General features: G+C 40.5%; 1 protein-coding gene across 2 annotated transcripts in view; it reads right to left on the bottom strand.

Moving 5' to 3' along the window:
- The window catches only part of LOC132378535 (activity-dependent neuroprotector homeobox protein 2-like), a 31673-nt gene extending 13616 nt beyond the window's left edge, over positions 1-18057 (bottom strand). The window contains exons 1-4 of one of the 2 annotated variants that reach the window (XM_059945511.1): positions 17926-18045; positions 11054-11132; positions 5846-5964; positions 4643-4732 (exon numbers count right to left, since the gene is read on the bottom strand). In XM_059945511.1, the coding sequence (XP_059801494.1) occupies positions 4643-4732; positions 5846-5953 (198 nt within the window). In that variant the 5' untranslated portion in view covers positions 5954-5964; positions 11054-11132; positions 17926-18045. Of the gene's footprint in view, positions 1-4642; positions 4733-5845; positions 5965-11053; positions 11133-17925 lie in introns of both variants that reach the window. The other variant, XM_059945510.1, reaches the window with a different exon arrangement.
- Positions 18058-25669: the final 7612 nt, after the last annotated feature.

Genomic DNA, 25669 nt, shown 5'->3' with positions numbered 1-25669 from the left:
GCATAATTATTTGTGAATCATGTGCTTTTTCTTCCCCCCTCCCCACAGAAGAGCCCAAAAAACATGAACAGGGAAAATTGCACAGCATGAAAAGCTAAAAATTCAAAATCTGGAATGTCAGCAGTTCAAAAAGAATTAATTCTCCTTTGCTCAATACATATTTGAACCACCTCTTGTAACCATTACAGCCAGTGTCTTTTTGTATACATCTTTATTGGATTTATACAACGTGATGTAGAAAGATTTGCCCATTCCTTCTTGCAAATTTGTTGAAGTTGTGCCTGGTTAGTCTGGCAGCAGTGGTAGACAGCAATCTTGAGCTCTTGCCAGAAACTGAGATGTTTGATCCGGTTAAGGATGGGACCCTGACTGGGCCATTCAAGGACATCAATTCTCTTTATTTGAAGCCACTCCATGGTTGCACTGGCAGTGTGCTTTGGGTCATTGTCCTGCTGAAAGAATAACTTCCTCTCCAGTCTATGCTTTGTTGGCAGAGGCCAACGGGTTTTTAATCCAGGATCTCCCTAAATTAAGCAGCATTCATACTTCCTATCAATCCTGACCAAACTTCTAGACCCTGCTACTGAAAAACATTCCCTTAGCATGATGCTACCTGCACTATACTTTATGGTGTTATCTGGCTGATGTGCAATATTCAACTGTATGACGGAGGTAGCATTACGCAATGGGGCTGCTTTTCAGCATCAGGAATTGGAAATTTGGTCAGGATTGATGGGAAGATGAATGCTGTTCAATACAGAGAAATCCTGGATAAAAATCTGCTAGTATCTCCCAGAAAGCTTAAACTGGGGAGGAAATTTGTCTTTCAGCAAAACAAAGACACAAAGAACACTGCCAGAGGAACCATGGAATGGCTTCAAATGAGGAAAACTGATGTCCTTGAGTGGCTCAGTCAAAGTCCTGACCTTAACCCGATCAAACATCACTGGCAAGACCTCAAGACTGCTGTCCACTGCTGCTCCCCATTTAACCTGGCGTAGCTTCAGCAATTTTGCAAGGAGGAATAAACAAATCTTGCTCCATCACGTTGTGTAAAGCTAAAAGAGACATCCAAAAAAGACTAGCGGCAAGAGGAGGTTCAACACTGAGCAAAGGGGAATGAATGCTTTTAAATTGCTGACATTTCAGCTTTCGAATTTTTAGTTTTTCATGCATTACAATTTTCCATGTTTTTTTTGGGGGGGGGGGCTCTACCGTGAAAAAAAGAGCACGCAATTCACTAATTAAAATTCTCAGTTAAGTTGATCAAAATCTCTAATACTCATTATGTGAGCAAGGGGTTGGGGGCTGAATATTTTTTCAAGGCACTGTATACGGTTTTTTAGGAATAAGTATTGGCTGGCACACTAGTTAAACTGAAGTGTAATGGATCTCATTCAGCAAATTTTACCTCCGATAATGTAGCCCTCTATAATATCATTAAAACTAAGAATTCCAGATTATGTGAGGGTAGCCCTATTTCTCAGATTTCTAGCTTGTAAACAGAACCAGGAAGAGTACATAAAGTCAATTCAGAAGAGTTTTATTACTGAATTTATGATCATAAGCATGTCAACATATTTTTAAAAAACACAACTCTGCAAGGGGCGTAGGGACCACCAGCAAGCTCTGTGTTTATCACCTATACTTAATTTTCCTCAAGAAGACAGTCAGAAAAATCTGTTCAAAATCACACACAATGACTTAAGCAGTACCAACATTAAAATTGAATGATTTTGTAAGCTGAAAATTAGCAGAAAAGAACCTAAACAAGGAAGTTTAAAAGCAGCTATGAAATTCCTTGGCAAGTAGGCTTAAGGAGAATCTCAATACATTTTATGTATGTTTTAGGGACAAGGGGTAAGGAGTACATCTACTCAAGAACAATGGAAGAAATTTATGCATGCAGCCAGTGGAAGTGGGTGACGTTCTTAAAGAATACGTCTGCATTCACCTGGGAAAAAGACATGAATAATGGTGACAGCAGGAAGGGGTGCACTGATATTCTACGATGACATGTCAATAGTGAAGAAGAGGTGGTGCTGGGTATCCTGAAAATCATTAAAATGGATGTTCCCAGAACATAATGGAACCTTTACAATAGCATTGGAGAGGGATAGGAACAGACAAGTTAGAAAAGCATTTAATTGGAGTAAGGGGAAATATGAAGCTATCAGGCAGGAACTTGGAAGCATAAATTGGAAACAGATGTTCTCAGGGAAAAGTATGGAAAAAATGTGGCAAATGTTCAGGGGATGTTTGCATGGAATTCTGCATAGGTACATTCCAATAAGACAGGGAAAGGATGATAGGGTACAGGAACCGTGGTCTACAAAGGCTGTTGTAAATCTAGTCAGGAAGAAAAGGAGGGCTGACGAAAGGTTCAAAAAACTAAGTAATTGTAGAGATCTAGAAGATTATAAGGACAGCAGGAAGGAGCATAAGAATGAAATTAGGAGAGCTAGAAGGGGCCATGAGAAGGCCTTGGCGGACAGGATTAAGGAAAACCCCAAAGTCATTTTACAAGTATGTTAAGAGCAAGAGGATAAGACATCAGAGAATAGGACCAATCAAGCCTAACAATGGAAATATGTGTATGGAACCGGAGGAGATAGCAGAGGTACTTAATGAGTACTTTGCTTCAGTATTCACTACGGAAAAGGATCTTGGCAATTGTAGGGATGACTTACAGCGGACTGAAAAGCTTGAGCATGTAGATATTAAGAAAGAAGATGTGCTGGAGCTTTTGGAAAGCATCAAGTTGGAGTAGTCACTGGGACCGGACAAGATGTACCCCAGGCTCCTGTGGGAGGTGAGAGGACATTGCTGAGCCTCTGCCGATGATCTTTGCATCATCAATGCAGACGGGAGAGGTTCTGGAGGATTGGAGGGGTGTGAATATTGTTCCCTTATTCAAGAAAGGGAGTACAGATAGCCCAGGAAATTACACCAGTGAGCCTTACTTCAGTGGTTGGTAAGAAGATGGAGAAGATCCTGAGAAGCAGGATTTATGAACATTTGGAGAGGCATAATATTATTAGGAATAGTCAGCATGACTTTGTCAAAGGTAGGTCGTGCCTTACGAGCCTGATTGAATTTTTTGAGGATGTGACTAAACATATTGATGAAAGTAGAGCAGTAGATGTAGTGTATATGGATTTCAGAAAGGCATTTGACAAGGTACCCCATGCAAGGCTTATTGAGAAAGTAAGGAGGTAAGGGATCCAAAGGGACAGTGCTTTGTGGATCCAGAACTGGCTTGCCCACAGAAGGCAAAGAGTGGTTGTAGACAGGTCAGATTCTGCATGGAGGTCGGTGACCAGTGGTGTGCCTCAGGGATCTGTTCTGGGATCCCTACTCTCCATGATTTTTATAAACTACCTAGATGAGGAAGTGGAGGGATGGGACACAAAGGTTGTGGGTTGTTGTGGACAGTGTGGAGGGCTGTCAGAGGTTACAGCGGAACATTTGAAAGATGCAAAACTGGACTGAGAAGTGGCAGTTGGAGTTCACCCCAGATAAGTGTGAGGTGGTTCATTTTGGTAGGTCAAATATGATGGCAAAATATAATATTAATGGTAAGACTCCTGGCAGTGTGGAGGATCAGAGGGATCTTGGGATCCGAGTTCATAGAACACTCAAAGCTGCTGCTCAGGTTGACATTGTGGTTAAGAAGGCATGCAGTGCATTGACCTTCATCAATAGTAGAGGTAATGTTGCAGCTATATAGGACCTTGGTCAGACCCCACTTGGGAGTACTGTGCTCAGTTCTGGTCGCCTCACTACAGGAAGGATGTGGAAAGCATAGAAAGGGTGCAGAGGAGCTTTACAAGGATGCTGCTTGGATTGGCGAGCATGCTTTAAGAGAATAGGTTGAGTGAACTTGGCCTTTTCTCCTTGGAGCGATGGAGAATGAGAGGTGGACTGATAGAGGTGAACCAGATGATGAGAGGTATTGATTGTGTGGATAGTCAGAGGCTTTTTCCCAGGGCTGAGATGGCTAGCACAAGACAGCACAGTTTTAAGGTGTTTGGAAGTAGGTAGAGAGGAGATGTCGGGGTAAGTTTTTTTAAACGCAGAGAGTGGTGAGTGCGTGCAATTGGCTGCCAGCGATGGTGGTGGAGGCGGATACCATAGGGTCTTTTAAGACACCCTTGGACAGGTACATGGAGCTTAGAAAAATAGAGGGCTATGGGTAATCCTAGGTAATTTCTACGGTAAGGACATGTTCGGCGCAGCTTTGTGGGCCAAAGGGCCTGTATTGTGCTGTAGGTTTTCTCTGTTTCTATAATACAGGAGAATCCAAATCAGATGGAAATATGGGCAGAGAAATGGAAGATGAAGTTCATTTGTGATAAGTATGATAAAGTATTTGGGGAGGTCAAATTCAAGAGGAACCTATACAGTAGTATAGCTCTACTTCCATAGAGATTTAAATTACACAAAGTAAATTTTAAACAGCAGCACATCCTACAATTATTCCATCATAAGGATTATTTACAGAAGTATCAACCAAAAGAAATAATTTTGCTAACCGAAAGCTTAAGAAACCTTCATAAATGAAATAAAGTATCTTACACCCTACTTGTACTGAATGGGCAATATATCAAATGTACAGTCTGCATGCAGACATCGATGTTACCTTTGATTTTTTACTTGGGTGCCATATTGAAAAGTCAGTCCATGATGTGTTTTTCACATAGTAATCCCCCGGATTATAACTTTTAAATTCCTGTAAATAAAAGCATTTCAATTGTAACAATGGCATTTACAAAGAACATATTTAAGTACTAAAAGGTTATGAACATTATATAGAGCGTCTGCTTCAAAGTACAGTACAAACAAATGGGTAGGTTAAGTTGCGAACTCAAAAAAGGTCTCTGAACACACAAGCTAAAAGGCCTATTCACAAGTTGAGAAGAAGACTAGCAATCTACGATAATCATATCAACATCTATGCACGGGAAACATAACAGTTAAGTTGAAGCTTATACATTTTACTAAGTAGGGAAGACCAAATCCTTCACTGTGTTAAATCAATATGGGCACTTGACCACTTGCAAATTTTCAGTGTGCTTACTTCAATAGCCAGAGCAAAAAGTAATCCTAGAAAAGCAATTCCATTCGCAACACAGCAGCAAATTGGCAGCCTAGTTAAGAGAAAAGGTTTGCTGATCAATGCTCTTGATATTGAGATCAGCGAGTGCAACAGTTTGGCACTCATTAATAGCTCTTCAATTATTTCTATCACAATTCTTGTAGTCAAATCTAATTCCACTTCTGCGCAGGCTCTCAGGTCAGATTTTACACAAACAGAAACATAAGCATTACTTCATCTATTCAGGTCCCAGCATTGTTGATACTTCCATTTGAGATTTTCTCCCAGGAATAATGACTACAACCTTGGATGATGATCAACACAATTACTAATCACTTAGAGGAGACAAGAAGTTGAGGATATAAACTGAGAGAATTAAATTAGCTGATTGATTAAAAAGTGGGCATCAGTTAAACTACTATAAAAAAACTCCACACAACTAATGCCTGCTTTCTCTTTATTGAAGTGCGAAGAAAAATATAAAACGGTGATCAACTCCATTACTACATTCACTGTATTACCTACTTATTAAAGCTTTCACTTAAGCCTGTTATTTGTTTTAAATGAGAAAATGTTTATATTTGTTAAAAGATTTCATTTGAGTTTGCTATTTTCCATTTTAAATTAGTAAATATGTTCGGAATAGTTACTTGAATTTAAATATTTTAAATTATTATGTTTATTTCTATATTGCAAACTTTACAGGCATGAGACTTCTTGCTTTTACAAATACACCCTACCACATACCTCCAGCAATTCTTTACAGTATTGTAGGCCCATGTCAGACAAGATCATCTTCACCTTTTTCCTGGATTTTCTAATTGTTTCCAACTTGGTTACAGGAAGCTGATACATCTTTACTGTTTCTGAATGAACAAAGAAAAGAAAATCAATTACCGTAATAATACATTTAGCACCACCCTTCAGGAATCTAACTCTTGCATTTTGCTAATGACAAATTTTTTCATTTGCAATTACAGGTTTCCCACGCTATCCGAAGGTAGAGCGTTTCTATGAAATAGCTTGTAAGCCAGAATGTCATAAAGTGAAGAAGCAATTCCCATTTATTTATATGGGAAAAATTTGTGAGCATTCACAGACCCAAAAAATAACTTACCAAGTCGCCAAATAACACATAAAACCTAAAATAATAGTAACATATAGTAAAAGCAGGAATGACATGAAAAATACACAGCCTATATATAGAAATACTTCTCTGCAATCATTGCAGCACTGTCCACCGTAGTGAAAATCTCACGCAAGCGGTCTCGGCAGGAACACTCGGTGAAAGTGCTCTCGGCAGAAGTACTCACTCCAGTAACCTTTAGCTATGAAGCTGCCAAATCGTACCAAATAACACATAAAAATACACAGCCTGTAATTTACATACAGTGTAGTTTCACTTACCGGAATCAGGAAGACAGCGAGCACACTGATGATGGTGTGTTAGGCTGAATCGTTGGAAGTTGGGGGGCTGGGAGGTAGAGGAGACTGGTGTCTCATCTCGTCATCATCTGTTTTCATCACGGCAGGCAGATCACCTTCTTCTATGTCTGCCTGCCTCAATGTCGAAGGTCGAGGTTCGTTGTCTGCTGTGGCTGATTGGGAAGGCTTGAAAAACTAAAGTATGCTTGACTGCTTAGCCTTGCGTACTTATCTGCCATACAGTTCTTTGTAAGCACTCAAACCATCCTGCAAATATGCCCTAAACCTACGTACCCTTTCAAAATTAAAGTCATACTTTTCTTCAATCATTGCAGCGTTGTCAATCGCAGCGAAAATCTCACACAACTGCTTCATGTTTAGTTCCTGGACGACTTCATTTTTGGGCCGTTCGCTATTGCGTTCAGTTTCAATTGTTATCCTTTCTTCTTGCAATTGCATCAGCTCTTCATCTGTCAGTTCTTGATCATGGGATGCCAAAACGTTTTCAACACCATCTTCGTTAACTTCCACAAACCCAACCTCCTTAACCAAACTCACTATGTCCTTACTTCGTTCACCACGATCGAAACACTAATTATGTCTAGTTTTACGCTAAGTGTAGCACCCTTACAAGTTCTTTTAGGCTTTTCCGAAACCTTAGAACTCATCTTGCTAACGGATGCATAAAATAAATCGACATAAAGCACAGATGCTCACAGGCACGTGTTTAAGCAATGCCGGCTAGAGTGCCGTTCCGGGGGAGGGGCTTGGCTGCTCGGGGTGCACGCTGCCTTTTTTCGTAACAGTGAAAACACCTTCTGTTAGTGAAAACAGGGAACTAATGCAGGTCTTTCATAACAGCCAGGTGTCGTAAACTGAACATTCGAAAAACTGGGGACAACTGTATATCAAATCACTAAGCACCAAAAACAATTGTACCAGAAATATTTCCGATCACAGCAACAACATTCTTCGCTAAAATGGGTGTGAAGTTATTCAACTATCTTGATTAATCCAACCCAGCCTCTAATCATGCAAAATATTGGAATATACAGTTCAAAGCTACCCAAGGTAACTAATTACAGTTGATTCTCATTTCTGAATAACAGTTTTGATGCTGCTGTTTTCCCATTTTCTCTTTCCAATAATTAGTCCTGCCTGAAATATTCTCAATCTAGTGTCTTCCTGTATTATTTCCCCAACAATACATTAAGCCCAACTGTTACCAATATGCACAATCCATACCCTGGTGAGTGCAAGATCTCAAGACACAGCAGCTTTCCTTCCCTGGGAAAATGCTCCGCCCTCTTTCAGGCTGAGAAAATTCAGCATATCCCCATTTTTCTCTTTTTTTTAAAACAGATGCAGCAAAGAAAGCACCCTATTCAGACGCAGCATGGTGTGGTATGACAACTGCTCTACTCAAGAGCCTAAGAAATTAGAGTTAAGAACACACTTAGTCCATTACAAAAAACAGCTTCCCTTCAATGATTCTGTTTATACTTCCTGCTACCTTGGGAAAGTAGCCAATATAAGCAAAGATCAGGCAGATGATAGAAACGCTTGAGAATATATACTTCCAGACTCAAGGACAGCTCCTACTCCACTATTCAGTGACTCTTGAATGGATTTTATACATTAAGGAGGAGCCCTTGATATCTCCTGTCGTTCCCCTTGAACCTTATTGTCTACCCATAAAACACTTTCTCTATAAATGTAACACTATATCCTGCATTCTGTTTCTGTCTTCCTTTTGAAAATAGCGATGGAATCTGGCTGGGTGATATGCAAACAAAAGCTTTTCACTGTATCTCTGTATATGCGATAATAAACTAATTACCAATTACGTGCTTTGCTTTGGTACAATGACAGAACATGCTTTGCGTCATTAATTTCTAGCCATCAAAATCTCCTAAATTTCTATACTGCTTATACATTCATCACAAGCAGTTCTCTCACCAGTAATATACAACAGGTTTCCTCTGAACTGCATTTCCTTCCATTTACTGCAACCTCTGTGCTTATACCCCAAAGACACAAAAAGCACATTATAACCAATGTAGGTCCTTGTAATGTGTAACCACTGTATCACATAATGAGAGCATGCCAAAGCCAGTAGTTCAATTTGCAATTTGCAAAGACAAAGTTCAGCAGGTCAGACAGCACCTCTGGAGAAAGCATCAAAAATGATGCTTGTTCACATAAATATTCAGTTGTGATTTGAACCACTTTAGTGAGGGAAAATGAAATATAATGCAGTAGATTCAAAACATAGGACTACAGATAAAATGAGCAAAGATTTGGAAAGCACTGAAGGGAGGGAAAAAGAAAGACCACGCAAGGCTGACAGTTTTAAGGGGTTCACGGTGGCATTTTTGAAGAGATAGCAATTTGGGAAGAGAGAGATTTTTCAGCATCAGGGAGCACAATAACCAGGAAAGCAAGTTCAGTGCCAACTGTGTTGAAGGAACTCAGCAGGCTGACCAGCATCTGCAGGTGGGGTGGGTGAATTGTTCACATTTCAAGTTGAAACCCTGCATCAGCAAATTGAGTGATCTGCTGCTTGGTGAAAACAAGTTCACAAGCACAAAAAAACAAAATTATCAAAAGGATATGTGCCAGGATAATGAATTAAAACCTAGATGGCCTGACTTAATGAGAAAGAGAGAACGCAATAAAGGTAAATGGATTCAGTCCAGTGACCTGAGAGGCTGGTGGTGATAAATTGCGGTAAAATCATGAGGGAAAAAAAGCTGTGGGTTATCCTTGTTTTTAAGGGTGAGCCAGAAGTAGCAAATTGCTTTGAAAAGTAAGTGTGGCCAAATCTCACTAAATCCACTCTGTTCAGGCCTGCTGTCTGAAGGCAAAACCACCAGGAATCCTGTTCAGGTTTGCACTCTTGTCAATAATGAAACGGTGTTGGAGACCATGTCAAATCATGAACAAAAGAAAACAGAACAGGAGCTTTAATGGAGACCAAATAGAAAATGGTTCAGGAGTACGATTATAGCAAACAGGACAACAGAGTAGACATTCAGAATTGGAAAATATGGCTGATTACATTACTCGCCAAAAGCCAGCTCCTCCACATCCACAAACACAGATAAAATCAAGTTTGGATAGACGTTCTGGTAAATATCAAAGCAAATGGTCAGAGAACTCCTCATCTGTGACACCATGGAGCCTATCAGAATGGATTTGAGACCTTAAAGAAAGGAAAGGGTCAAACAAAACAAACTTGGTTAAAGAAATTAGAATCATTGAAAAAGAGGAGCTGCTATAAGGGAGGATATCAGAAGGGTGCAAAAAAAAAAGAGGACATGACTAAGTAAGATCTAAAACAATACCAAGTGACAAGGAAAGTCTGAGATGGTTAAAAGAGAACAAATGAAACACAACTGTGCAAGAGCCAGTCAAAGATGGGACAACATGGCCAAGGTGTTAATACTTAGACTAACTGGTAGTGAACCATACTACTGCTACCTCACCTCTTTTGAATACTGACCAAATGGCTAGATGGCACAAGTACAACTTATTCATTATTTATTTATTAAACTTATTTATAAATGCATTTGCACAATTTGTTGTCTTCTATGCTTTACTTGATCTTTCATTAATATTCTACACGGTGGCATGCAAAAGTTTGGGCACCCCGGTCAAAATTTCTGTTACTGTAAATAGTTAAGTGAGTAGAAGATGAACTGATCTCCAAAAGTCATAAAGTTAAAGATGAAACATTCTTTTCAACATTTTAAGCAAGATTAGTGTATTATTTTTGTTTCGTAAAATTTTAGAGTGGAAAAAAAAAGGAAAGGAGCACCATGCCAAAATTTGGGCACCCCAAGAGATTTGAGCTCTCAGATAATTTTTACTAAGGTCTCAGACCATAATTGGCTTGTTAGGGCTATGACTTGTTCACAACCATTGTTAGGAAAGGCCAGGTGATGCAAATTTCAAAGCTTTATAAATACCCTGACTCCTCAAACCTTGTCCTAACAATCAGCAGCCATGCAGCTCCCTAGCATTCTGAAAGTTAAAATAAATGATGCCCACAAAGCAAGAGAAGGCTATAAGAAGACAACAAAGCGTTTTCAGGTAGCCGTTTCCTCAGTTCATAACATAATTAAGAAATGGCAGTTAACAGGAATGGTGGAGGTCAAGTTGAGGTCTGGAAGACCAAGAAAACTTCCCAAGAGAACTGCTTGTAGGATTCCTAGAAAGGCATCAAAACGCCGTCTGACTACAAAAGACCTTCAGGAAAATTTAGCAGAATCTGGAATGGTGGTGCACTGTTCTACTGTGCAGTGACTCCAGCACAAATATGACCTTCATGGAACAGTCATCAGGAGAAAACCTTTCCTGCGTCCTCACCACAAAATTCAGCATTAGAAGTTTGCAAAGGAACATCTAAGCAAGCCCAATGCATTTTGTAAACCTGTGGACTGATGAAATTAAAATATAACTTTTTGGCCGCAATGAGCAAAGGTAGGTTTGGAGAAAAAAGGGTGCAGAATTTCATGAAAAGTATACCTCTCCAACTGTTAAGCACAGGGATGGATCAATCATGCTTTGGGCTTGTGTTGCAGCCAGTGGCACAGGGAACTTCTCACTGGTAGAAGGAAGAATGAATTCAATTAAATACCAGCAAATTCTGTAAGCAAACATCACATCGTCTGTAAAATAAAAAGCTGAAGATGAAAAGAGGATGACTTCTACAACAAGATAATGATCCTAAACACACTTAAAATCCACAATGGACTACCTCAAGAGGCGCAAGCTGAAGGTTTTGCCATGGCCCTCACAGTCCCCCAACCTAAACATCATCGAAAATCTGTGGATAGACCTCAAAACAGCAGTGCATGTAAGACAGCCCAAGAATCTCACAGAACTAGAAGCCTTTTGCAAGGAAGAATGGGTGAAAATTCTCCAAACAATAATTGAAAGACTCTTAGCTGGCTACAGAAAGCGTTTACAAGCTGTGATACTTGCCAAAGGGAGTGTTACTAAGTATTGACCATGCAGGGTGCCCAAACTTTTGCTTCAGGCCCTTTTCCTTTTTAGTTATTTTGAAACTGTAAAAGATGGAAATAAAAAAGTAATCTTAAAATATTAAAGAAATGAGTCATCTTTAACTTTATGGCTTTTCGAAATCAGGTCATCTTTTACTCGCTTAGCTGTTCACAGTAACAGAAATTTTGACCCGGCTGCCCAAACTTTAGCACGTCACTGTAGGTAGGCTGAGTATGCCCGCAGGGAACAGAATCCCAGGGTTGTGTGTGGTGACATACATGTAATATGATACTAACATTTACTTTGAACTTAATTTGTTTTAAACACTGATTTTTCCACTATAATGAACTATACTCCTTTTAATAGTTGATACTATTTTGAAGTCACATGAATAATAAATAATTGCAAATGATCGGCATTGTATGATTATCAATGGCGACCAAGGTAAAGAGTGTTTAAAACTACTGAACTGGATAAAAGGAGGAACTAATATGTACAAATGAAGTGAAGGTTCTGAACAAGATCATTAAAAGAGATAGCTGCCAATTCAAGAAAACTATTAACCAAGGAACAGGCAAAACAGAAAACAGAGCGTTTCAAACAGACACTAAGGGTTCAAACCTCAAGGCGGTATATAGAAGATGCAGACATGAAATTTAAAGGTAATTAGAAAGCCAATGGGAATTGCTAATAAAAAACACTGGCACATAACATTAAGGATAGCCCCAAGATTGTGGATATGCATGATATTTCAAGTTTTCAAAGATGCAGGGGTGTTGAGATTCAGATTGTAAAGTGTTAGAAATTATAAACGTACAAGGAAGAATCCTATCACGATATCTGGCTTCTTTTAAAGTGGATAAACTGGCAGGATTAGATAAACTGCGTCCTAGGCTCTGAAATGGAAGAAACAATATAGACATTAACAACAATTTACTCCTTGGTTAAAAGTAATATGACATGGCTGTGAGAGATTGGTGATTGTGTACTGTTCTTTAAGTAAGAAAAATAAGGTAAACAACTCTGATCAGTTTACAGGTGGCAGGTAAAGCAGTTAAAAAATTCCAAGGGCTCAGGAAAAGCAGTGCCTGACCTACGTAATGGACTTCTTGAGGGGAGGATGGAGAGTAACTAGAGCAAAACATCTGATTATAGTATTTGTGACCTTTAGCATTTGACAAAGTCCAACAAGAACAAAAGTTTGTAGAGAAAGGTGGGGGGAGGGGGGGAAGCAAATTTATTTAAAGTTGGCTCTGTGGCAGAAAGCAAAGGCCAATGCTAGATAGAAATTTTAGTGACTGCAAGGTTGTATGCACTGAGGATTTTATGCATTAATATGTAGTTTGTTGGTTATACCAAGAAATAGTCAAGTGGCTGTATGAGGAAGAAAGTTCTACACTACATAAAAACGTCAAGACTAGTCAAGTGATTGCAGAAGTGTCAAATAGAATTCACTGAAAAGAAAGAATTAATGCATTTCTGAAGAGCAAAAAACTCAATAAATGGCTGAATATTCAAGACATATTTAAAAAGAGAGATTTTGAAATGCATACCTGTACATTCCTGAAAGTGACAATGCAGGTTGATAAGACAATTTAAGTATATGAGATGCTTTTCTTTATTGGCCAAGGTACAGTGTACAAGAAGAGTACTGTGATGATGCCAAACTGCAAGAAACATTAGTGGGTGAGCATCTGCAGGACAGTGATCACCGCTCCCTGATCTTTAGCATTATCATGGAAAAGGATAAAATCAGAAAGGACAGGACAATTTTTGATTGGGGAAGGGCAAATTATGAGGCTATAAGGCTAGAACTTGCGGGTGTGAATTGGGATGATGTTTTTGCAGGGAAATGTACTATGGACATGTGGTTGATGTTTAGGGATATCTTGCAGGATGTTAGGGATAAATTTGTCCCAGTGAGGAAGATAAAGAATGGTAGGGTGAAGGAACCATGGGTGACAAGTGAAGTGGAAAATCTAGTCGGATGGAAGAAGGCAGCATACATGAGGGTTAGGAAGCAAGGATCAGATGGGTCTATTGAGGAATATAGGGTAGCAAGGAAGGAGCTTAAGAAGGGGCTGAGAAGAGCAAGAAGGGGGCATGAGAAGGCCTTGGCGAGTAGGGTAAAGGAAAACCCCAAGGCATTCTTCAATTATGTGACGAACAAAAGAATGACAGAAGTGAAGGTAGGACCGATTAGAGATAAAAATGGGAAGATGTGCCTGGAGGCTGTGGAAGTGAGCAAGATCCTCAATGAATACTTCTCTTCATTATTCACCACTGAGAGGGAACTTGATGACGGTGAGGACAATATGAGTGACGTTGATGTTCTGGAGCATCTTGATATTAAGGGAGAAGAGGTGTTGGAGTTGTTAAAATACATTAGGACAGATAAGTCCCCGGGGCCTGACGGAATATTCCGCAGGCTGCTCCATGAGGCAAGGGAAGAGATTGCTGAACCTCTGGCTAGGATCTTTATGTCCTCGTTGTCCACGGGAATGGTACTGGAGGATTGGAGGGAGGCGAATGTTGTCCCTTGTTCAAAAAAGGTAGTAGGGATAGTCTGGGTAATTATAGACCAGTGAGCCTTACGTCTGTGGTGGGAAAGCTGTTGGAAAAGATTCTTAGAGATAGGATCTATGTGCATTTAGAAAATGATGGTCTGATCAGGGACAGTCAGCATGGCTTTGTGAAGGGCAGATTGTGCCTAAAAAGCCTGATAAGAGTTCTTTGAGGAGGTGACCAGGCATATAGATGAGGGTAGTGCAGTGGATGTGATCTACATGGATTTTAGTAAGGCATTTGACAAGGTTCCACACAGTAGGCTTATTCAGAAGGTATGGTACCCAGGGAAGTTTGGCCAGGTGGATTCAGAATTGGCTTGCCTGCAGAAGGAAGAGGGTCATGGTGGAGGGAGTACATTCAGATTGGAGACTTTTGACTAGTGGTGTCCCACAAGGATCTGTTCTGGAACCTCTACTTTCGGTGATTTTTATAAACGACCTGGGATGTGGGGGTAGAAGGGTGGGTTGGCAAGTTTGCAGACAACACAAAGGTTGGTGGTGTTGTAGATAGTGTAGAGGATTGTCGAAGATTGCAGACATTGATAGGATGCAGAAGTGGGCTGAGAAGGACAAACTCCAAGGCAGAGTACAAAGTAAATGGCAGAATACTTGGTAGTGTGGAGGAGCAGAGGGATCTGGGGGTACATGTCCACAGATCCCTGAAACTTGCCTCACAGGTAGATAGGGTAGTTAAGAAAGTTTATGGGGTGTTAGCTTTCATAAGTCGAGGGATAAAGTTTAAGAGGCGCGATGTAATGATGCAGCTCTATAAAATTCTAGTTAGGCCACACTTGGAGTACTGTGTCCAGTTCTGGTCGCCTCACTATAGGAAGGATGTGGAAGCACTGGAAAGGGTACAGAGGAGAGTTACCAGGATGCTGCCTGGTTTAGAGAGTATGAATTATGATCAGGGATTAAGGGAGCTAGGGATTTACTCTTTGGAGAGAATGAGGATGAGAGGAGACATGATAGAGGTGTACAAGATATTAAGAGGAATAGACAGAGTGGACAGCCAGTGCCTCATCCCCAGGGCACCACTGCTCAATACAAGAGGACATGGCTTTAAGGTAAGGGGAGGGAAGTTCAAGGGGGATATTAGAGGAAGGTTTTTCACTCAGAGTGGTTGGTGCGTGGAATGCACTGCCTGAGTCAGTGGTGGAGGCAGATACACTAGTGAAGTTTAAGAGACTACTAGACTAGGTATATGGAGGAATTTAAGGTGGGGGGATATAAGGGAGGCAGGGTTTGAGGGTCAGCACAACATTGTGGGCCAAAGGGCCTGTAATATGCTGTACTATTTTATGCTCTACGTTCTATTAGTGGCTACAATTTATAATAATATTTATATCTGTTTGCAATATTTCAACCCAGAGTCCAAGGCAGCTCCTAAAGCAATCTCATTCCCACCCCCCACTCCCACCCCACTTCCATCAACCCCTCCCAAATTCTACAAATTACCATAATGAGCCTGCATGCCTTTGGGATGTGTGAGGAAACAAGAGCTCCAGAATAATTTCAAGCAGTCACAGGGAAAATGTACAAACTCTACATACAGCACAGGGGGTCAAGATCAAAATGGGGTCACTGAAGTTGTGCTGCAGCAGCTCTATGAACTGCACCACTCTACTGCTTGTAGTTTTGGTCATCACATTATAGAAGTGTACAAAAGCACTATAGGGATTATACGTGAGATTTACATGGATCTAACCAGGTCTGGAGAAAGAACAATTATGAAGAAATGTTCTTTTTAGGCTGTGAATACTTTAACCAAAACAAAAAAATTTAATTTGCATAAAACAAAAGCCCGGGTATATAATAAGGATAATTTCCCTTGGCAAAGTGATCAATAAAAGGGGACCAGAGTTAAATGGATAGGAATCTGAGTAATTATTTTACTGAATGATTGCTGAAGGTAACAGAAACAGGAACCCTCATCAAGTACCTGGATGAAAATTTGAAAAACCACACCACCAGTTGCTAAAGACAAAAAGTTGAAAACCGGGAGTAACCCAGACTAATTCCTTTAGTCAACAGGAATGGATGACTCTGTGCTTTAATTGTATGAAAGGGGCTGATGAGGTATGTCTTCACTTATGTGAGAGTCAGGGAAATAATAAGTCACCAATCTGGCCAAAAATGAATTCAGTAAATAGTTTATTACCCAGAAAGTGTAACATGAGGTGGTCCAAAAGGACTTGGATAAGGGCTTCAAGTTGAAAGTCAATGGGATTTCAAGAAAGGTGAGGCAGAAATGTCAATGTTGTTATGTATAACAAACATACTCTCATTTTCTCTCTCCACGGATACTGGACATTTCCACGATTTTAATTGTGGTGTTCATGTTTCACAGCACTGACTTGCACTTCACAGCTGAAATATGTGCTATTGTTCTTTCTACTTAACATTGCCCAAACTCTCAAGTATTTCCAGCGTTCATCTTTTTTGCAGTTTGCAGCATCTGCAGTGCCATGCTTTTGGAAGTTTTATTACTGGAGGTGAACAGTCAGAAACAATAGTCTTTCTATTTCACACAATTGCCATGACAAACTTTGCATCCCAGGAAAAAGATATGGATGGAAGCACTTCATTGTGATCAGGATTGCAACAAACAATAAAATTGTTGCATCCAACTGACCAATGACAAATGTACTTTCCAATCACACCACTCAATCCAATAAAAATGTGCTGTCACCACGTGACCGTCACGTGGTTAATCTGGACCAGTAGCAAACCCAGCTCCTCTCCCATTTGCCAGGAGCACCAGCAGAGAACAAACACGTTTGGTTCTCATGCCTACTTTTTCCTTCCAAAACTGGAAGATTTTTTTTAATGCAGATATATTTGAAGGTTTTAGAAATTATGCCAAACTAAACAAACAAGTCATAATTTTACACGAGTACCAAGATTGGGTTAGTGTAAGAGTTAATGTTTATTTCATTAATAAAAAGCATCTGACATTTGCAACCAATTTTATTCAACTTCGCCGTGCAATGTGTTTCAGTTGGATGTTTACAGTACTTAAACATTTTCTAACTTACTGCTTGTTCAAAAGTATGCATTGCCTAATTATATAATTGATACGTGACTGCTGCTATAAAATGTTTGATCTAATCTTCTGTATCATTGCAAAAAAGCCATATTGTTTGCAATAAAGGGAGCACCCTAAATAAGTATGCATTTCTATTTATCATCCATTTTCCACCATATTTAATTGTACTAATTTTTGCTTTTGCTCAATCTTCCCAAAAATTATCATCACCTTCAACACCCATAGACTGGTAGGGACTATTTAAAATATATATATAAAAAATGAGTTTTCAAGCGCGTATTATCTCGTAGGAGCCAAACTGCTGGATTCGACTGGTACCGCGAGTTCACGCCGGTAGTTTAGTTTGCAGATGTTTATTATTATTATTATTGGTCTTATTATGGTGTTGTCTATGGAAGTCGGCGGCAGTGCCGAGATTGCGGGGGGGGGGGGGGGGTCGCGCGCCCAGGTGCGCCCTGCAGCCGCTCGCGCACAGGTAACAACAAGCGCTGTCAACCTGTTGGCCAATGCTTGTTGCCTTCATGCAAAAACTACCACCTCTCCCAAAGCAGATGTCTCCCGGACCGTTGAATGCTGTCAACGAAGGTGCAGAATGGATGGGGAGAGCGCCCTTGCAGAGGAGGGAGGGAGGGAGGGGTGGCGCACTGAGGTTGAGTGGAAGCGATGCTGAGCCGCTAATTCAGCCCCCTCACCACTAGGCAGGGCTGTGCATGGAAGCACTCATCCCGCTCGTCTCACTCAAAATATTGCGCGCCAATTTCCCTCACCCAACTAACCTTCCGATGGCGTCGAACTTTCCTCTGCCACGCAGATAAAGGTTTACTAATAAAAAGAACCAATTCTTTAAATAACAATTTCACTTCACAACCGCAACGGTCTTCACAAAATGGCGTTCGATCCCACCTGGAAGTGACGTATAGAACAATTTGCATATTATTGAATTGACCAATAAGAATAAAGTATGGTTTGCATCTATTAAAATAAATCATAACTATTTGCTGACACCTATTCCAAAAATAAATAATGTATAATAAACAAGACTCCCCAAAAGTTGCACCTTGTCACTCTAAGTTGGGTTGGAGACCCCCCCCAATATTTAATTCTCGCGAGAATTAAGGAATTACGTCATTATGTCGTATGTTGGATGGGCGTGGCATGATGACTTAAGTGGTTGGAAATATCCACGTGCAGAAATGTAATACTTGGCCTCTTACACACGAGGGGTTGCAACAGTGTGCTACCATAGTATGGCATTGGGTTGTTTTCCATTGGGAAAGGACTGCTCATTGATGGATGAGGTCTAATTAGTGAGAGTAACCAAGGACGTTTATGAGTGGAGGATGTTACTAACTGCATAAGAGAACACTTAATCTCAGAATGTAGGATGATATGTCATCCTAGGACATGAATGGTATGCACAATATTATTAAATGGCACCGTTGATTAACAATGGTATAAATGATGATGTGAGCTCTGTGTGTATAACTTAGCAAAGAAAACAGTGGGTCGAAGATTGAATACACTTGACATATTGAGAGCGAAATTAGATTAATGTTGGTTAGTGAAGTAGCAGCCTTGGGTCATTTTGATGGTTGATTCTCAATATAATGTTCTTCAATGATTGTTAAGATTTTGACATTGTTTTATTAAGTGTCAAAGTTTGAGTGGAGAAGTAATTTGAAAAAGAAAATACAGTGAAGTTCATGACTATTCTTTCTATCATATTTGTTAATAACAATCTTTCCTGTCCAGTAGAATTATTGACAATAATATCAATAATGGATAATTCCACTGAATAGCAATACCAGACAACTTTCTATGTGCTGATATCATCAACATAGAAGCATACATGAAGTTTATTTTAAACATTTTTATAATATTTTATATCACAATATTCATGGCCTTCCTACTGAATGATTATCTGAAACATTTGTTACCAAGCCAAAGTGATGACTAAGTATAAGAGAGTCACTGAAGGAGAGAAGTAGAGAAAAAGGAAATGAAAGAAAGGAAGAAAACAGAATGAAAGTTGTCAATAACTGAAGAAAGATTGAAACTAGAATCATCCAAGGTCTAAAATTAGAATACTTAGATGGATTTTAAAGGTAAAAAGCCTACAATTTTATCCTAGCAAGAGAAATTCCACACAGTAGAAATAATGCATTTGGGTGCACAGATCATGCACAATTTCTCCAAAAAATGTAAAATAGTTGTGAAAATTGAGCAAATTGACCAAGTGACTTAAGTGTTCAAAACCCAAAATATTTATTTTCAATAAAACTTTGAAAATAGTTGTTCTAATTACCATTTTTATCCCTTTTCCCCTCGAAAAGTTGGAAGAAATACACTATAGACTGCTGAATGAGTGCAGAAATCAGCAATGGGGACTGTTATAAAAAAAAACACATTATCAATGTTTACACACTTTTGGAACTTCACTGTTGCATCATTTTGCTCATTACCTCCATTGTCTCTAATAGCTTTGGAAAGACCTGACAGTATTGTTCAAAGAATTTAGTACCAAAGAATTCAAGCCAATCCCTTGATACCGTCCCAACTCTGACCACAATCTATCAATCAGTTGATTATCTTCACATTATTTAGACCATAAAATATAAAGTAGGGACATAAGTGGGCTATTCAGCCATTCCATCATGGTTGATTTATTATCCCGCTCAACCCCATTCTTCTTCTCCCTGTAACCTTTGGTAAACCAAGAACCTATCAACCTCTATCTTAAACATACCCAATAACTTGGCCAGTATAGCCATCTATAGCAACTAATTCCAGATTCACCACCCTCTGGCTAGAGAAATCTTTCTTCAAGTCTGTTCAAAATGGATGTCCCTCAATTTTGAGGCTGTGTCTTCTGGTCCCAGACTTCCTCATTATAGAAAACATCCTTTCCACATACACTCGATATCAATGCCTTTCAATATGCAATAGGTTTCAACAAGGCAACCTCTCATTCTTCTGAATTCCAGTGAGTACAGGCTCAGAGCTATCAAACATTCCTCATCTTCCTCTGGATCCCCTCCAATGCTAGCACATCTTTTCTTAAATAAGGAGCCCAATACTGCACACAGTATTTCAAATGCAGTCTGGCTATTGCCTTATAAAGCCTCAGTCTTCCATCTTTGCCTTTGTGCCCTCTTGAAATGAATGCTTCCTCAACACTGCCTGTCCCTCTACCTATCTTTGTATTGTCCGCAAACCTGGCCACAAAGCCGTCAATTCTTTCATCCAAATCATTGACATATTAAGTGAAAAGAAGCAGTTCCAACACCAATCCCTGCAGAGCACTACTAGTCATAGGCAGCCAATCAGAAAAAAAAAGCCCCCTTTATTCCTACTCTTTGCCTCTTGCCAGTCAGCCAATGTTCTATCCATGCTAGTATCTTTCCTGTAATACCATGGGCTCTTATCTTGTTAAGCAGCCTCATGTGCAGCACTTTGTCAAAAGCTTTCTGAAAATCCAAATAAACAACACCCACTGCCTCTCCTTTGTCTACCCTCCCTGTTATCTCCTCAAATTCCAAAAGTTTTGTCAGACAAGGAAACCATGTTGACATTGGCCCATTTCGTTGTGTCCCTCCAAATGCCCCAAAAACCTCATCCTTAATAATTGACTCCAACATCTTCCCAACTGCTGAAGCTAGGCTAACTGGCCTGTAGTATACTTTCTTCTGCGTCCTGCCCTGCCTGAAGAGTGGATTGACATTTGCAATTTTCCAGTCCTCTAGAACCATTTAAGAATCTAGAGATTCTTGAAAGGTCATGAGTTACTTTCTTAACTCTACACCTTCCAATTCTATGTCACCTCTTTCTAAGGATTCGATTTGATTTTTTATTAACAGGACCACCTCACCCCCTCTGCTTACCTGCCTATCTTTTCAATACAGTGTGTATCCTTTGATGTTAAACTCCCAACTATCATCTTCTTTCAGTCATGACTCAACAATGCCCACATCACATCAGCCAATCACTAACAAGATCAGCTAAACCACTAAACAAAAAAGAAGCATTTGACAGATTGATGGCTGATCTGTCCCAGGCCTTAACTACTCATCTATGTTAGTCTCTCATAGCCCTCAATTACCTGAGCTTCCAAAAATATATCTACCTCCATGTTAAATATCTTCAGTGATCCTGAGCCTCCACATCTTCTGGGTTTGACAATTCCACTGATTAGCCACCCTCTATAAGAAGAAACCCATATGCCCTTCATTTTGAAATGTCTAACCACTTTTCTTGTAACTCTGTCTCTTGTTCAAGACTCCCCTACTGATGGGAACAACTCAACATTTACTCTGTCATTTCCCTCAGATTCTTTAATAAGATCACCCTTAATTCTTCCCAACTTGAAAAAGTAGTTAATGAAAAGACTTTGATCTATAATATTGCTCTGTTTCTCATTCTCCTATTGAACATTTCCAGCAAATTCTCTTTTTATTTAAGAGAAACCTTGGTAATATCTAAGACTCTTCAAAGGAAGATCATACGCATTTGGGTGAGCACACATCTGGAAGTAAAGAAAAACTTTCTAATCTCTACTTAAATGATTTCCTGTTTATTAAAGGGTTGATTGGGGCCACAGCAGGAACAACCAGATTTGGCTCTGGGAGCCTCTCTAATTAGTAATTCTGTTATCAACTTTCATTAAGTAAACAAATGCCATGGTTGGTGCCTGATGTTGAAAGGATCCATAATGTTGATGGATGAACATTGACTACAAAGAAGAGGGGAAGTAACTCCAGATGTCACTGCATTGTTTTGTATGCTTGCATGCATTCAGAGGAAAGCACTAATGAAAGACTGCAATGCTATACGAACTCGGAAAGCTATAGGATGGCACTAACATTTAAACTATATGCTTGAACCCAAAGATATGAACGGAATTGCTTTCCTAATTACCTGCATGTCACACCTGTGCATTTTAAACATAGACCCTGAGATTCCTTTGTACTGCAACATTTTGTACTCCAAATTGGAGGTGTGGAAGGATGTTTTTGATATTACACTAGTACAGGTGTAGCCATCTGCAGCAATGAATTTCACAGATTCACCACCCTCTGGCTAAAGAAACTTCTCTCTTCAATGTACCAAAGGCTCATCCTTTTATTCTGAGGCTGTACCCTCTGGTCCTAGATTCCCCCTCAGTATAGGAAACATTCTTTCCACATCCATTCTATCTAGGCCTTTCAATATTTGATATATTTCAATTAGATCTCCCTTTATTCTTATAAAGTCTAGTAAGAACAGGCCCTGGGCCATCAAACACTCCTAACACATTCCCAGGATCATTCTCATGTAACCCCACTGGATCCTCTCCAAATCTGGTAAAGCATTGGCTTGTATCCTGGGACAGCCCAATTCTTGGGCATGTCATGGGGTGGCTCTAAAGAATCTGGTAACATGTCTACCAGAAGAAAACCGCTATGGGGAGCCAAAACAATCAGCTAAATCCAATCCCAAGCTGACTGACACGGATAGGTCGTTGTCCCAACCTAGGACTCAATTGTTCTGGGATAAACATTTTAACAGTCGTACTGGGGAGTGTGAGTTTTGAGACTGCTGTAGTGGTTTTTTTTTACAATCGAATAAAGAGTTATTTTGAATTCCAGCTTGTTCTACTGTCTGGATTCGGGTGTCATCAGTAGCTAAAGAAGAGCAAACACAACACATTGGAGACGCGGTGAGCCCAGATTGAGGTGCGCAGCTGAAGTTAATTGAAACTTTAACCAGCCGGATAATTATCAGTGAGTTCGGCGATGTCGGTGGTAAGCGCTGAACAGGACTCATGTGAGTTAGTTGTTGCGTCCATTTCCATCTTTCAGATTGATGCCTCTTCGGGAGTTACGTTTGAATCATGGTTCAACAGCAAAGATGTATTCCGTAAACACAAAGTACACTGCAGATGCTATGATTAAAGCAACACGCTGGGGAATCTCAGCAGGATGTATTTCGGTTTGACTTCTCCAGAAAAGGCGACTCCCGGAAAACACGCACTTTGCTCCGAAAATTGGGTGCCGCTGAACATGAGCGCTATTTCAACTTCATTCTGCCTAAGAACCTGTGGGACTTACCGTTTGATGAAATGTCGGACAGCTAACGAGCATTTTTGAATAGCAGTCATCAGTCCACTGCTATAGGCTAAAATTCGTTAAATAGGAAGCGAAGACTTTTTTCCCTTTGCCGGTACTGTCTTAGGCGAATATGGGAAGTTTAAGCTGGGTAACCTGACTGAATTACAGTTCAAATGTCTGATTTCTATTTGCGGACTACAGGAACTAGCAATACAGGTATTTGCAAACAGCTCCTGGCTAGACCGGAGTAAAACTCTGCAAGTTGTCACTCAAGAACGTGAGTGTTTGAGCAGCCTGAAGGATTATTCCAAACCGGTCGAACTGACCAAGCTCAATGCGGTGTCCAATGGTCCAGATGTCAATACTCAGCAAGACTCCAAGCGGCCGAATACAGCTTCGTGGCATTATGCGAGAAACTGCCAGTACAATAAACACGTTTCCAGCAAATGCCATCACCGTGGTCACAAAGGCTTTCGCCGTCCTTCACCGTTTTCAAAGCCGGTGGCCAAGAAGTTTCAAAAGCCATAAAAACACACAAGGAATTTTATTGTCACGTTCAAAGCGGACTTCATTCCTAGGAGATGGTACGTCAACGTATTTATCAGGAATCCGCTGGTCACGCTACAACTTGACACAGCGTTAGCCATCACCATTATTTCCAATCGTACTTAGTGGGAATCTGGGTCCTCCCCAGTCAAATCAGCTCATAGGTACAGTGGGTGGAACCCTCCAGCTGATTAGCAAACTGCACTGCCTGGTGGATGCTGAACGGTAATCAAATCAATGGTGTGTGTCACCTAACAGACCAGCCAGATGTGAATATCCTTGGAACTGACTGGACAGACAAGCTTGATCTCTGGAGCATCCCCCTGGATGAGGTCTATATGAAGACGTTGGTTGTTCAAGTCATGCCAGTAGATGCCATACAACTGCAACAACGATAACCAGTAGTGTTTCAGGGTTTAAGTTGCTGCATCAAACTGCAAGGGAAGCTCCATCTCCTTCTAGACGCAAAGCCTGTCCCAAAAGACCAGTACCATAAGCAGTGTTGCCAATCCTGGAGCAAGAGGTAGAACACCTGTAACAGGCAGGTGTGTCCAACACTGTGAACTGCTCACATTGGGCAGCTCCCATGGTCATTATCAAGAAAACCAAGGTCCCTCACGAGAGACTCATCCAGAAAGTCATGAGACATGGGGTAAGTGGAACCTTGGCTGTTTGGATAAAAAATTGGCTTAAAGAAAGAAAGTTTTGGTAGTTGTGGAAGGAAAGTATTCTGCCTGGAGGTCGGTGACTAGTGGAGTGCCGCAAGGATTTGTCCTGGGACCCCTGCTATTTGTGATTTTTATAAATGACCTGGATGTAGAGGTGGAAGGATGGGTGAGTAAGTTTGCAGATGACATGAAGATTGGAGGAGTTGTGGATGGAGCTGTAGGTTGTCAAAGGTTACAAGAGGATATAGACAGGCTGCAGAGTAGGGCAGAAAAATGGCAGATAGAGTTCAATCCAGACAAGTGTGAGGTGATGCATTTTGGAAGGACAAACCAGAAGACTGAGTACAGGATTAATGGTCAGTTACTTAAGAGTGTGGATGAATAAAGGGACCTTGGGGTTCAAATCCATACATCCCTCAAGGTCACTGCACAGGTGGATAGGGTAGATAAGAAGGCCTATGGCTTGCTAGGCTTCAATTACAGGGGGATTGAGTTCAAGAGGTCATGTTGCAACTCTACAAATCTCTGGTGAGACCACACTTAGAATATTGTGTTCAATTCTGGTCACCTCATTATAGGAAGGATGTGGAAGCTATGGAGAGGGTGCAGAGGAGATTTACCAGGATGTTGCCTGGTTTGGAGTGTTATGAGTGATGAACAGACCTGATGGACAATGGGGTGCAGAGTTAACCATTCCCAACCCCCCTCCTGAGAACTACAAACTATCGCTGTTGTTATGCTGGTCATGAGAGAGAGAGAGAGAGAGAGAGAGATAAAGCCCAGGCAAGAACATTTGCTACAGATAAGAGGGGGAGAGAGACTGTTGATTAACTGTATTATGACTCTTCCTGGATTATTTACTTCCCACTACAAGGACTTTGCTTTGCTCGTTAACATTCCTCAGGGGTTAGCAGGAGTGGCCTGACTTGATGGACACTGTCATTCAGAGTTGATGGATAGCTGAGACCTCATGACTGGGGATAAAAAGACAGGTCTGGAGAGAGACCCTTCAGACACACCAGTGGACACTGATTGAGTGTTGGGAACCCACAGAAAGGTGGGGGCTTCGAAGACCGAACCAGGAGATTGGTCAGTAAAGCTCACAGTGTTACAGCACTGTTACAGGTGGGGCCTTGTGTGTGTGTCCACTCATGCCAGAGTGACGAGTCCACCACAGAAGAATGGTCTAGCTGAAGACCAGAGGGGTCATAACTGAATGA

Source organism: Hypanus sabinus, chromosome 20 (assembly GCF_030144855.1).
Source record: "Hypanus sabinus isolate sHypSab1 chromosome 20, sHypSab1.hap1, whole genome shotgun sequence".
NCBI classification, from domain to species: Eukaryota; Metazoa; Chordata; class Chondrichthyes; order Myliobatiformes; family Dasyatidae; genus Hypanus; species Hypanus sabinus.
This window is presented reverse-complemented; position numbering and strand designations above follow the sequence as displayed.